The 13,988-nt window shown below is 49.6% G+C and overlaps 1 protein-coding gene across 1 annotated transcript in view; it reads left to right on the forward strand.

Annotated features, from left to right (window-relative positions):
• Positions 1–13,988, forward strand: part of LOC102861179 (maltase-glucoamylase, intestinal-like) — a 113,403-nt gene that overhangs the window by 28,844 nt on the left and 70,571 nt on the right. The window contains exons 11-20 of the mRNA XM_006887236.1: positions 1,214–1,345; positions 1,461–1,577; positions 3,170–3,283; positions 4,538–4,622; positions 5,309–5,426; positions 7,508–7,679; positions 8,915–9,031; positions 10,681–10,835; positions 12,356–12,440; positions 13,437–13,493. Coding sequence (XP_006887298.1) covers positions 1,214–1,345; positions 1,461–1,577; positions 3,170–3,283; positions 4,538–4,622; positions 5,309–5,426; positions 7,508–7,679; positions 8,915–9,031; positions 10,681–10,835; positions 12,356–12,440; positions 13,437–13,493 — 1,152 coding nt within the window. The remainder of the gene's footprint in view (positions 1–1,213; positions 1,346–1,460; positions 1,578–3,169; positions 3,284–4,537; positions 4,623–5,308; positions 5,427–7,507; positions 7,680–8,914; positions 9,032–10,680; positions 10,836–12,355; positions 12,441–13,436; positions 13,494–13,988) is intronic.

The raw sequence follows: 13,988 nt of genomic DNA on the forward strand, positions 1-13,988 counted from the left end.
GAGGCAGACAGACAGACTCCTCCCCTGAAGATTGACAGCCTCAGAAACCCCATGATCGATGACCTGAGTCTATATCAACTCTGTGTCAAATGGGTTTGAGTTTCTCCAGAACGAGCAAAAGGATCCAATGCCTGCCGCATAGTGATATGTCTTCCTGCTGTGCATGGCCATGGTGGGAACGAGGTGTCACAGGAGAGACTGAGGGAGGACCCTAACCCGTCTGGTGTCATCCTCTTCCCTCTCCCCTCCTGGGGCCCTTTGGGGGAGACTCTTGGGGCCTCAGGGCAAGAGTTGGTTTCTTTCATGTTCTTGGAGGAGGGAGGAACAGCTCAGAAAAGGGGGTAACATTGTTTGCACAACTCACAGGATGCCATTAGCGTCACTGAATCACAGAGGTAGGGATCGTTGACCTGGTGTCTGTTTTGTGTGTTCCATCATTTTCATGCCTGAGACCAGCTGCTCATTGCGACCCTTCCGGTGGGCCCTCTGTCTGAGACTGTGGAGCTTGGTGTCCACGTTTCTCCTTCAGAACTGCTGGTGGATTTGAACTTCCAGGAAAGAACAAGTCCAAGGCAGCCATGAAGGAGATGAGAAGTAAAAAGGGGGGACGTCTGAGAAGAGAGAGGAACATCCCCTCACTGTGCGGTTTAGTGTAAAAAGGGGAGACATGTAAGGAGGGAGGCACACCTCTCACCATGTGATTTAGGTCTCAGGTGCTCTCATCTCATAATTTAGATGACAGGTGTTTTGGGCCCCTTTGGGGGCCTGTTGGTTGACTGTGTAGGTTTTAAACTCCAGAGAGCCCGGCAACCAGAGTCATTAACGCTGATTTAAGTGACATGGCCTGCCTTAGGGGAGACAGGTCACTGCTTCGGAAGTGATGGCCACAGAATAAACACTAGGGTGCCAGGCCCTGGACAAGATCATAGCTCCAGGCCTGACACGAATGGATGTTTAATGTGGACAATAAAACCCGATCTCCGTGAATTCCTTTTTGCATCATGTCACCCCATGTGTGCGTAGAACTCTACTCCACAGGGTTTAAGTGGACGATTTTCAGAAAATAGAACCTCAGGCCTTTATTCCAAGGAGCCTGTGGGTGGATTCGAGCCTCCACCTCTTGGTTACCTGCTGCATGCAATAGCCACACAGGGATGCCCAGAGTGCACCCGGAAGGCCCCAGCGCTCACTGTGCGCGTGGCCTGTTTTCCAGGATGTCCAGCACGCTGATATCGACTACATGGACCAGCGGAGGGACTTCACCTATGACCCGGTGGACTTCAGAGGGTTCCCTGAGTTTGCTAAGGATTTACACAATAACGGGCAGAAGCTGGTCATCATTGTGGTAGGTGGTCCCCTCGTTTCCCTCCAAGCAGACCCTCACTTTATACCCGGCCCTGTGCCCGCATGTCCTGTCCAGCTACAGGGCTCAAGTGCGCCTTTCTGCATTTCCCTCTTAGGACCCAGCCATCTCCAACAACTCTTCCCAGAGCCAACCCTACAGCCCCTACGACAGGGGCTCACAGATGAAGATATGGGTGAACAATTCGGATCGGGTGACTCCGCTCGTCGGGGAGGTAACTGGTCAGGGGGACAGGGTCGGCGGAGGGGCTGTGTGTGTGTGTGTGTATGTTTGTATATGTGCATCTGAATATGCATACAGACTTTGATAGAGAGCCCTGGTGGCTTAGTGGGAAAGGAACGGTGCTGTCAACTCAAAGACAAGCGGTTCGAATCCACCAGCTGCTCTGCAGGAGAAAGGACAATCTCCTCCTGTGTCATTTACAGCCTCTGAAAACCTGCAGGCGGGTCAGCTGTGGGTCAGCTCTGACTTGATTGTACATAACAACAACAGCCACAATTCCTGTGTGTATGTTTGCATCTGTTTGTGTTATGTGTATGTATGTGCACATGTGTATTTGTGTTTGTATGTGTATATGTTTTGATTGTGCATATGTGTATACACACATGTGTATGTATGTGTGCGTGCATATGAGGTGCTTTTATTTTACCTTATACAGACAGATCTATGAGATATTGTGGGTTCAGTTTCAGATCCCCATTCCAGAAAAAGCTAATATCACAAAAAAAGTCAGTTATACGAGTGTTAGGTTTCCAAGTGCAGGCGACAGATGACCTCTCCTGCAGCGCACGAAGGTCGCGTGTCCTCAGAGTTCCTGCGTCTCTGAAGGCCACGTCCACAGTCCGCAGAGTTCCTGCGTCTCTGACGCCACGTCTCTGGCAGTTCTTGAATCCACCAGTGTCTCCTCAGGAGAAAGATGAACATTCCAGCCCCGCCCCGCCCCCTAATTTACAGCCTCCTGAAAATCCACTTGAAGGTCAGCTGGGAGTCATTTTGGACTCAACGGCAATGAGAGAGAGACAGTAGCCTATCAAATATGAAAACATCTTATGAAAGATTTAAAATCTAGAAATTACTAAAATGTGACACAGAGACATTCACTTGAAAGTACTCAAAGGCGGTGGTTTTCATTTTGCTTTTTGGTTTGAGGTTTGTCGTAAGCATTCGGAAAGCCCAGCATCCTCTCTTGCTTGGTCTAGAAGGTGCTTTTCTCTGAAGGACTCTCTACTTTAGAGTCCAAACCCAAATTCACTGCTGTCACATCAGCTCCGACGAGTGCAGTTGACAGGTGGTGTTAGGTCACCTCTGACTCATCGGGACACAGGTTTGAGCCCTGCCTGCACGGCACGAGCCCCACAACCTCCGCCACGCTCCAGCACATCCTGGCAGTCACCGTGTCAACCCGTCTCGTTGAGAGTCATCTTCTCTCTGGTTGACCCTCCACTTTTCCCGGCCTGAAGCCTTTTTTCAAGGACAGGGCCCCTCCTGACAACAGGCCCGACGCAGGAGAGACGAGTCTTAGCAGCCTTGTGTCTGAGGGCACCTTGCTGTACTTACGGAGCACGTCTGACTCCTGGTGCTTCTTCACGGGTTTGATCAGATCTGCCTCAGAGGGTTTCTGAGGCTGTAAATACCTAGGGAAGCATGCCACTGCCTCTCCTCTATGGAGTGACTGCTGACTTTGAACCTTTGACCTTTTGGTGACCAGTCTAGGATTTCAAACTCTGTGTTGTCAGGATTCCTATTTCACTCTATTAATTTTATTTACTTTTAACACTTTGTTTGTTTGTTTTTCTTCTCTTGCAGGTCTGGCCAGGAAGAACTGTGTTTCCCGATTACACTAATCCTACCTGTGCTGTGTGGTGGGCAAGGGAATTCGAGCTTTTCCACACTCAGGTGGAGTTCGATGGGATATGGATTGTGAGTTCTTTTCTTTTTCTTTCTTTTTATTGTTGTTGTAAAGACAAAATAAAAATAAACACCAGTGCCTCCATTTCCCCATGGACATGTCAGTGGTGGGGAAGCTGTTCTTCGAGAGGGGCAGCCATTTTTACCCTCCATTTCTTTTCTTTTCTTTTAAATTTTTTTTTGTTGTTTGTGTACTGTCAAATTGGATCTGACTGGTACAGGAGGAGATTGCCCCTCCTTCTCCAGCAGAGCATCTGGTGGCTTTGAAACCACTTACCTCTGGGATTGCAGTGCACCTTCTTGCCACTAGGCTAGCAGAACTCACCTTACCCTCCTTTTCTGAGCTCTTGCTCCCTGTGGACGTGAATGTGTGGCTTCCTAAGTTTACTAATTATTTGAGAGTCTGTTCTCTACTTGAAGGAATTCTGGTGACAAGATGAGCTAAGTGCTAGACTTGGATTCTGAGCTGAATATTTAGTTAAGATTATTTCAACAGTAAGGTAGAGAAACCCAAGGCATCTTCTAACTGAAAGGCCAGCAGTTCAAACCCAGCTGCTGCTCCTTGGGAGAAGATGAGACAATCTGTTTATGTTAGGATTTACAACTTCGTGACCCATCAAAGGCTCACAATGGTCAGAATGTCATCAGATTGTGAGTACTGGGAGGTGACTCATAATTTATCTGTCTATGTGTATATTTAGAGTCATGGAACATAGGTGGGAGATGAGGAAAGAAAAGTAAGGCAAGGAAAAGGGAAAAAAACCCAATTTTTAGGTTTAACTATCTAAATGCTCAAATAATTCTAACAGAACATGTAGTTTAGAATCAAAGAAGTCAGAGTTGGGAGGAAACTCAGAAATGTGTGTTATTTTAGTCCAGTCCCGCTTCTAGTTCCTCACATTGTGTGTGTGTAGACACACACACACACACACACACACACACACACACACAAGCATGTATACATAATCTTACTAAAACAAAAGCATTTTGAACTTTTGAAATTATTCTACGCATGTAGGGATTTGCTAGTTTTCTGCAACCTTTTACAAATATGACTTTGAAGAATTCTGAGAAACTTTTCTCTCGCCCCTCCAATAAGTAGAGAAGTCAGGAATACATATTGCACTCCATAAGCACAAATGCCTTTAAGAGAGGAAATACCTGGCGTGATTTCTCTGCTTGTTTTTCTGAGAGGAAGACACTGGCAGGGCAGCATGATGGGCGTGTAGCTTTTTCTCAGCAGCCTTTTTTCTCCACGTCTTGTAGGACATGAATGAAGTCTCCAACTTTGTTGATGGTTCAGTGACAGGGTGTTCTAGCAACAATCTGAACTACCCGCCATTCACTCCCGGTAAGTCCCGGTGCGCTGGGCCTGGTGAGAGCTGGTGAGACGGTAAAGAAGCCGTGGGGGGTCTGACAAGGCAGGTTCCATGGCCATGTCCCCGCAGGGACAGTGCCTGCGTGCTGAGCCGGCTGTAGGACAGTCCAGAGAAGATACGGAGCAGAGGCCGTGGTGGTTAGTTTTCACTCTTGAATGTGAACTTCCAAGGATAAGAAAAGATTAAGGAAAGAGCGATGGAGGAACTGTTCTTTATAAGACACAGCCCGAGAGGAGGGATAATAAGTTAGATTATGCTTTCATTCATTCATTCCTGGACCACCTGCCTCAGCTCAGCTTGAGATTCAGCTTAACCCTAGAGTTTAAGTAAACTTACTCCAAACACCCCTCAAGTCACAGTGCAGGGAGCTCTGGAGGCCCCCTAGCCCTTCTAGTGCTTCAGATACACCAGTGGTTCCTCCAGAAACTCGATGGAGGGTCAATCATGACTCCATGTGTGAGTGAGGCGTCAGGGGGAAGGGTAGAGTCAGCACACCCATTTCTGTGTGAAGAGACCACCCCATAGATGGTGAGGAAGCGGCCTGTGCACACGCAGACTGTCCATGGTCCATGTCGATCCAGACACCGCCATGCAGGTCCCGTGACAGCTGAGGGGCAGTGCACCCCAGGCAACCACTGAGGACCCCCTCTTCCTCCAGGGGTCCTGGATGGATACCTGTTCTGCAAGAGCCTCTGCATGGATGCCATGCAGCACTGGGGCAGGCAGTATGACGTCCACAACCTGTACGGCTACTCCATGGCGATCGCCACCGCTGAGTAAGAGCACCTCTGCGCTGGAGACCGGGGACCTGGTCTGCCTGCCTGTCTTCTAGATGCTGGTGGGGAGGGGCTCGTGCTATAGACTGAGGACCCCCGGTCTACCTGCCCATCTTCCTAGATGCTGGGGTGGGGCTCACACTGTAGACCAAGTACCTGGTCTGCCTGTCCGCCTTCTAGGTGCTGGGGTTGGGGAAGAGAAGGGCTCATGTGTATCACCTTTTCTCTATTGTGATTTGAACGAATACTTACAAGGTTCTCTATCAAACCACTCACACCCCAATTACAATACCCACAATGTTGTCTTCCCATTTTCTCCCTGAAAGTTTTAGTTTTGTTCATCTTTTCACCCCATCTCTTACTGCCTTCAATTCCTTATCCTCAGAAAAATGCTGCTCATCTGACCTTATGTGTCAGAAGTGAGTGCCTCACAGGTGGTGTTGGTCATCTGATCGACCAGCCTATTGTTTGGCTGAGAGATGAACCACAGGGGTGATTTTTGCTCCAGGTTCAAAGGGTGACCAAGGGTTATAGTCGTTGGGTTCCTGCAAGTCTGTATTGGACCAGTAAATATGGACTTTTCTGTATTTTTTAGTTATATTTCCCATTTTCCTCCACCCAATCCAGGATCCTCTACTGTGTTCCCTTTAGAGTGGTCATTGGTGGAAGCCGGGCACCACATAGTTCTTCTGGTCTCAGGGTTGTACAGTTTGAAGTTCAAGTGACTGGATAGTCCTTTAGATTAATTTTTTTCTGTACATCTTTTATTTTCTTCCTCTCTTGTTCTAGACCATTAGTTGCACGAGTGTATTACTTTCAAAAGCTCTAAGAAACGTATTATCATCCTTACTAAAGGAATAAAGAAACTGGTACCTTGGAAGCAGGGAGTCCAACAAAAATTACTGGATGCAGAAAATGAAAGCAAGAGTAAATGGATGGGTAGATGGAAAACAAAGATTGGAAGAGAGAGGCGAAGCTGGTGTTCAATGTCAAGGCGATGACAGAAGCAGAACTTGACCTCTTTTCATTTTTACTTCAAAACCTAGGGCTTCCTCTTGTACTATGTATTTGGCCAAGAGTGGGGGGTACGTGGTGGGTTCACAGCCAGGTGTTCTGGGGTTTTGATACTGGCTCTGTGTCCTTCTGCTGCACACAACTGCCTTTGTGTGTGGACTCAGATTCCCTATAGATGAAGCAATGTTGAACATTTACCTTTCACTACAACTGTGACAGTGGGAATCCACACCCCCAAAACACATTCACACACCTGCACAGTCAAGATGTAATCATAGACATTTCAAAGGTTTTTGCAAAAGGGCAATACTAAAAGTTTAAAAATATGAGCATAAGCTTTTAATTAAAATACACAAATTACCTTTCTACTTGTGCATAGTTATTGAAGCACACACACATGACACTTTAAAGTGTTTTCTTATTATGAAACGAGTTCTGGTGGTATAGAGTGTACATGTCAGGATGCTAACAGGAAGATTTGACTCTGCTGACCGTTCTTGGGTAAAAGGTAGACAGTCTCCTCCTATACAGATTTACAGCCTCAGAAATCCGATGGAGGCAGTCGGGGCAGAGGGTTGGGCTGGGTTTGTCTCTTCTTATTATGAAAGTATTACCAGAGCTTCTCCTTAAAAAGAGAGTGTGCTCTAACAGCCTGCTCCCAAATCTGTCTTCATCAAGGTGCATGGTATGGAACAGCTCAGGCACGTCTGTTCTTCCAGCTCCATTGCTTCTCTCTGCTTTCAGGCCTCTTCGAGCTTTTGTACTTTGTGACCACTGTGAGGTTCCTGGTACACACACACAGAGACAGAGAGAGAGAGACAGAGAGAGAGGGAGGGGAGAGGGGAGAGGGGAGAGGGGAGAGGGGAGAGAGGAGAGAGAAAACAGCTTACACAAAACTCAGACCTGCTCAGTGGTGCAGCCTCCCCCTGGCGGCCCCTCTCACTGTCCTGGGAGCTGAGAGGAGAGTGGGGCATTTGCTTTCCAGAAGCTTGGTGGCATATTGACTTCCCTGGGCTGAGACAAGTGGGGACCACCCAGTGACTCCCTGAATCTCTCTCTGTGTCTAGAGCTGTCAAGACCGTATTCCCCAATAAGAGGAGCTTCATTGTAACCCGTTCAACCTTCGCGGGGTCCGGCAAGTTTGCAGCTCACTGGCTAGGGGACAATGCTGCCACCTGGGACGACCTTCGATGGTCCATCCCAGGCATGCTGGAGTTCAACCTTTTCGGCATTCCCATGGTAAGTACCCACCCCAAGTTCTCCTGTGAATGTCAGCTCCCAGAAAGCCTTAACTGAGAAAACTGAGAGCAAGAAGCACACCTTTCCTGCTCTTGATTGATGACCCAAGGACTTAAGGACTTGAGCGCAAGAGCTTCCTCAACATGCGGATGGCTCTGACACCACCATGTTCCATCCTGTGATAACTTGTGCAGATAATACAGCTGTCAAATATTACTTCCAAGGTATTCTTCTTGTGAAACAGAGGACACATGCAAAGACCAGTCCTTGGAGAAGGACGTTATGCTTGGAAAAATAAAGGGGCCGTGAAAGAGAGGAAGACCTTCAGCAAAGCGTATGGACACAGAGACTCCAGCAGTGGACTTCAGTGCAGCAGAGATTGTGAGGAGAGGGGAGGCCAGGCCAGAGATCATTTCACTGGACATCAATCAGAACATAGCAATAACATGCAGAGCTATTCCCACATCACTAAGAACACAGCTAGGGACCTTCACAAACTGAACATCCTCTGGGAATCCAGCACCTGGATGCGTGAAGAGAACACGAGTCTGACGCACAGAGACCCTCCCTGGGTTCCTGAAGCTGCCGATCTCTAGGAGAGGAGACTGTCTGCCTTGCACATGGTTCAAATCCCCCAGCTGCCCTGTGGTTGAAGGATGAACAGTGTCCACTCATGAGGTTTACAGACTCTGCAAACCCGCTGGAAGGTCGGCTATGAATCAACTCAACAGCCCGTCACAGCATCTCTTACATATATTAACATACAGTCATCACAACATGCTTATAGTTATAATAGCATATGTTATGATAGACGCATATGTGTATATATATGTATAAACATTTCATAACATATGTAGACCAAGACTGGTGCAGGACAGAAAAGGCTCGGACCTGTTAAGTACCTGTAATTCGTATCTGACTCAGTGACTCTTAACACAACAATGTCTGTGTCATCTACTGTATGCTAAGGGTTTTACTTACATTTTCTCATTCATGAGAATCCTATGTAGGTAGTTGACAGAATTAGAACTTTAACACAACAAAGAAAGTGAGACATGACGAGGTTAAGGACCATCTCTCAAGTCGTAGAGGAGTAAATGGTGGACACTAGCAATGACCGGGACTGTTTACGTGGAACCAGCCTTTTCCACAGAGATGTTAGCGACTTCCTCCGGGAGCTCCCTAGAGGGAAGAGGAGGAGGAGGGAGTGGGTGTCCACTGTCCTTGTCCCGCAGGTGGGCCCTGACATTTGTGGCTACGCAGTGAACGTCTCTGAGGAGCTCTGCACGCGGTGGATGCAGTTGGGCGCCTTCTACCCGTTTTCCCGGAACCACAATGGCCAGGGCTACAAGGTGAGCTCCAGGAGAGCAGTCTGCAGGTACGCAGCGCCCCGTGGGGCTGGGCCTGTCTGCACTCCACCTAGAAACCTGCTGGGCAGGCCCTTCCTCATACTCGTCAGCTGCACTGAGTGCTGCCCCCAAGCACCTGTGGGCTCCTGCCCATGCCCACCTGCCCCCAGGAACCAGAGCCAGGAAGTCAGTTCCGACTTGTGTGACCTGTGTCAGGGCAGAGCTGTGCTCGTAGGGTTACCAGTGGCTGGTTTTTCAGGAGCAGATTGCCAGGCCTTTCTACTGAGGCACCTGTGGGTGGACTGGAGCCTCTTTCCTTTCGGTCGGGAGCCGAGCACGGTCAGCATGTGCACCGTCCAGGGCCCCACTGTCTCCCGTGTCTGTGGAGTGTCTGCAGGCTGTCCTCAGACCTCCGTGCACACCCCCTGCCGTGCTTCTCTGCACGGTACAACGGAGGCTTCAAGGTGGTCCTGTGGGCAGTCCTCCGAGCGCAGCACAGGGGTGCCAACAGTGAGGCTTGCTGTGCTCTCTGTGCCCCTTACACCTGCACCTCTGTTACCTGCTCCTCTGCTACCTGCAACCCTTCTTCTGTGCCCATGGGTACTCGGAGCACTGCCTGGACTGGAGGCTCTGAGTCATGCAGTGGGGACATGCTAGGATGACGTGAGCGAGGCCTGGGATTCTCCAGCCACTCTTGCGATTCCACGGCGTCTCCTCCAGGCTCCCTGGTGACACAGTGGTTAAAGTACTCATCTGCTAACCACAGAGTTGGGAGTTCACATCCACTGGTGACTGCACAAGTGAATAAGTGGAAGTTTCCTTCTGTAAAAATTTACAGCCTCAGAAGCACAATGGAGGGGTCACTCTGAGTGGGAACCACTTTGTGTCAGTGGACTTAGTTTGAGGGTGTCTTCCCCAGGGTCCCTGGGACCCCTGACCACTAATCCAGAGGTGGGAGTTCCGAACACACCAGCCACTCGGAGGAGGCAGTCTGTGCCCTTAGACCTAACAGCCATGGGGACCTTGGGGACATTCCTACTGTGGCCTGTGAGGTCTCTGTGAGTTGTAGTGACTCAACTGTAGCAGGTGGGCTGCTTCTTTCTGTAGGAGTCCTGGTGGTGCAGTGGTTAAAGCATGGCCTCAAGAATAGCCAGAAGACTGGCTGCTAAGGCCCATGAGATTCAGGAGAGGAGACCCCGGATGGGACGGATTGATACAGTAACTGGGGGGGTGGAGGGTGGTGTGTCAGAGTCAGTGACACTGGCTCAGGACGGGGAAGGGTCCAGAGCTGCTGTACATAGGGTCGCTATGCATCGCAGGCGACTCAACCGATAACATACTATGACAGACTTGGAAGCAGGAGTGGCATCCACTTCCTGAACAACATGCCTCCAGAAACACTATGAACTTTGATAAATGTTGATAGTTGTAGAGGGGCTTCAGGCCTTTTGTCCATAGGGTCGCTATGAGTCTAGCTCGACTCAAAGACAATCAACAACAACAATAACAACAACAAGAGAAAGATGTGTCCATCTGCTTCTGTAAAGATTTGCAGCCTTGGAAATGCATGGAGTGGTTCTTCCCTGTCCGTCGGGATCACAAGGTGGGAGTGACCTTGATGACAATGGCTTCTCGGTTTTGTGTCCCCCCAGGACCAGGACCCCGCTTCCTTCGGCAACGACTCCCTGCTGCTCAACTCCTCCAGGCACTACCTGAACATCCGGTACACCTTGCTGCCCTACCTGTACACACTCTTCTACCGCGCTCACACCCGCGGGGACACCGTGGCCCGGCCGCTGCTGCACGAGTGAGTGTTTGCACCCAGGGCGTCTGTTGATTGCAGCCCTGACACAACCTGTAGAGAGTGAGGACTAGAGACATGCGTACAGTGGAAAGGTGGAGGGTCAGTGAGAGAGGGGAAGACCCTCAATGAGGTGGACTGACACAGTGACCTCAGCAAAGGGCTCAAACATCTCAGAGCTGCTGAGGATGGTGCAGCAAAGGTCAGATCTGTTGTTCATAGAGGCGCTGTGAGCTGTAACTGACTTGCGGGCACCTAACAACAGCAACAACAAGCAGCTATACAGACACGTCTTGCGAAGCTGCAGTCACAGTGCCAGGCTGCCCTCAGGCTGACTCCTGGCCCCCACGCTGTGCTCTGCAGCGTATTCAGTGGGTGGGTCTTGGAAAGTTGATTGCCAGGCCTTTCTTCCAAGGTGCGTCTGAGGCAACTCAAACTTCCAACCTCTCTATTAGCCATTTGCACTGCTTAGGAAAACCACAGCTGGAGTGTAGCAATGTGACTGACTAGATGCATCCCAAGGGCCTTGTTTAAGCTTATAGCCTGCTGCCTCGGGGGAGAGCTCTGTTCTCCATGTCTCAGGCCTTGAAGTTTTTCTTTACATCCCAATATCACCTCATTACACATATTTAATCCCTTAATCCTTCATGTCTTCTGCTGAAAGGATTTGAAAAGATTTGATAGCTTGACTGTGTAGGTCTCCACCTGCTGTGATGCCCAGGATTCCAGGTTCTAGGGGTGGACATCCATTTGCAGGCAAATAGAAGATTCTAGAAGATTCCCAAACTCCACAATTCTTATTAGCAGCCATGGGGAATCTCTAAATTTAAGAAAAGGGGCATACGTGGTTTTCCTTGTAAAAATGTAGCCAAACTCCTTGTGTGTGACTTATAAGGTCTTTAGTATATAGTTCCACTGTTTCTCTCTCTCTCATCTATCTACCTATCTATCTATCTATCTATCTATCTATCTATCATCCATCCATCCATCCATCCATCCATCCATCCATCCATCCATCCATCCATCCATCCATCTATCTATCTATCTATCTATCTATCTATCTCATCTATCTGTTTATCTAATCTTATCTATCTATCTATCTATCTAACAGTCATTCTGCTATTTCTGGGATTTTCTGTTCAAAGGCAGGTACACTAGAAGCAAATGGTCAGAGCTTAAATTATGTGATTTTCATGATCAAATTAATGTCCTACCTGTTCATTGAAAGAAATTAGAAGAATTTCCTTCTTTACCTTCTGAGGAGCAGCGCATGCAGAGCCCGAGCCCGAGGTCTCCCAGTGTGGCTGTTAGGGTGGGCATTTTGTCCCATCTGAGGGCTAGTGGGAGGCTGCATGGTCTGGGGAGAGGCTGAGGCTGTGGTCTGTTGATGGGGCAGCGATGTGGCCGAGTGGGAGCCGCAGAATGATGCTAAGCTGGGCCAACAGGCAGCCTGCGCTCCAAGGTCAAGCTGGAGCACCGAGGGTAGTGACGCTCTTCCAAACCTCAGGGTTGCCTCTGGTCTGCAGGTTCTACAATGATGAGAACACTTGGGGTATCCACCGGCAGTTTCTGTGGGGGCCTGGTCTCCTCATCACCCCAGTACTGGACCAGGCAAGTCTTCCTACTCACTCTCCCTGCTTCATTCCTGCTTCCCACCCAAGACGGTTCTGTCGTCTGTGTGTTGGGCCCATTTCCGTCTCCACGGCCAGGCCAGCCTTGAACAGGGCGTGCTGTGACTTTGGAGGCGGATGCCGGGTGCTTCTCATGCTTTCTTCCCCAATGCTTGGGACCAAGTCCTGACAGCACAGGAGGGGCCAAGACAGTGGGGGTGGTTGTCCGGTGGTGGAAGCTGATCCTTCCTCACTCTGTGACACAGGTGGGAAGAACAGTGCATGTCACCTCTGCCACCTGGGTGACTGGGAGCGAAGTACCACCTGGTCCTCACCTGCGAACACAGGGATGGCAGTGCTTCCCAGCGCTGTGGGAGGGTGGGGAGCTTGCCCTGCAAACCTGGCAGCTGGGGCTTTGCCTTCAACAAGTGTCACACTATGATTTTTTTCTATTATGACATTCCCCAAGTTTTTATGACCCCAAGCCCTCTGGCATTATCTGTTGTTCATGCAGTCAATTGTGTCTCTGTCCTGGAGGAAAGGCACAATTGGGAAGAGGGACCAGAAAGGCCGCCTCTGCCCTCTGGTCCGAGAGTGCCCACTTAGCCAGGGTTTCACCGTCATCACATTTTTCATGACTTGAGGCTTGTGCCCGGTGCACTGCAAACCTGTTGGCATCATTTTGCCAATATCATGCACTCTTTTCACACCTGGGCCCCATTCTGATCTCTGTCACTATAGTTCAAGCCTTTCGCCAAGCTGTTATTGCACACTCCATCGACTGTGGTATTCTGTCAACCTCACGTTCATGTGCACTGAGAAACCAGCACACCTGAGCGGCCCACTGCATGGCCGTGTCAGCCTCACGGTGATCTGCAGCGAAGCTGTGGTGCTCCCGAGGTTGACGTGTGTCTGCTTGGGGGTGCCCTGGGGATGCTGGGAACTCTATCACCCCCTCAGAGGCAGGCCACTTGGACTATATCCTTTCTGCTTTCAGGGTGCAGAGAAAGTGCTGGCCTATGTGCCTGACGCCATCTGGTATGAGTACGACACGGTAAGTAGCTGTGACTTTCTGTAAACTTCTGGGTTCATGGTGGATGCTGGTGGGACAGGGGAACTTTAGGGAAAGGAAGCATGAGGGGTTCTGTGGGAGTTTCTGGACTTCCTAAGCAGAGCAAGACGGGATAAACCAAGCCCCCGACTTTGGTCAGAACAGGGCCAGCAAGCTCCCCTCACAGACGTCAGTCAGCACTGAGACATAAGCTTAGGTCTCCGTGTAGGGTCTCTGCAGGGCTGCTGGCCAGTCAAGCTTGATCAGGACGGCTTGCTGAATCTAGCTCAACAACCCAGGTGTCTCTGCAGGAGGCTTTGGGCGGCTTAGGAAAAAGAACAAAGAGACAAGTTCAGAGAGCAAGGGTCTTAGAACGCCATCGAGTCTAAGAGCTTTATTATCCAGCAAACTAGCAATTTACACAGCGTTTTTCTTAAGGAAAAAACAGAACACTTATTTCCAGAATGACTGTAGGAATTCTTTTTTAGAAAGCGCAGA

The sequence above is a fragment of the Elephantulus edwardii genome, unplaced genomic scaffold, assembly GCF_000299155.1.
Source record: "Elephantulus edwardii isolate Elephantulus edwardi_28Jun2011 unplaced genomic scaffold, EleEdw1.0 scaffold00055, whole genome shotgun sequence".
In the NCBI taxonomy this organism is placed as follows: Eukaryota; Metazoa; Chordata; class Mammalia; order Macroscelidea; family Macroscelididae; genus Elephantulus; species Elephantulus edwardii.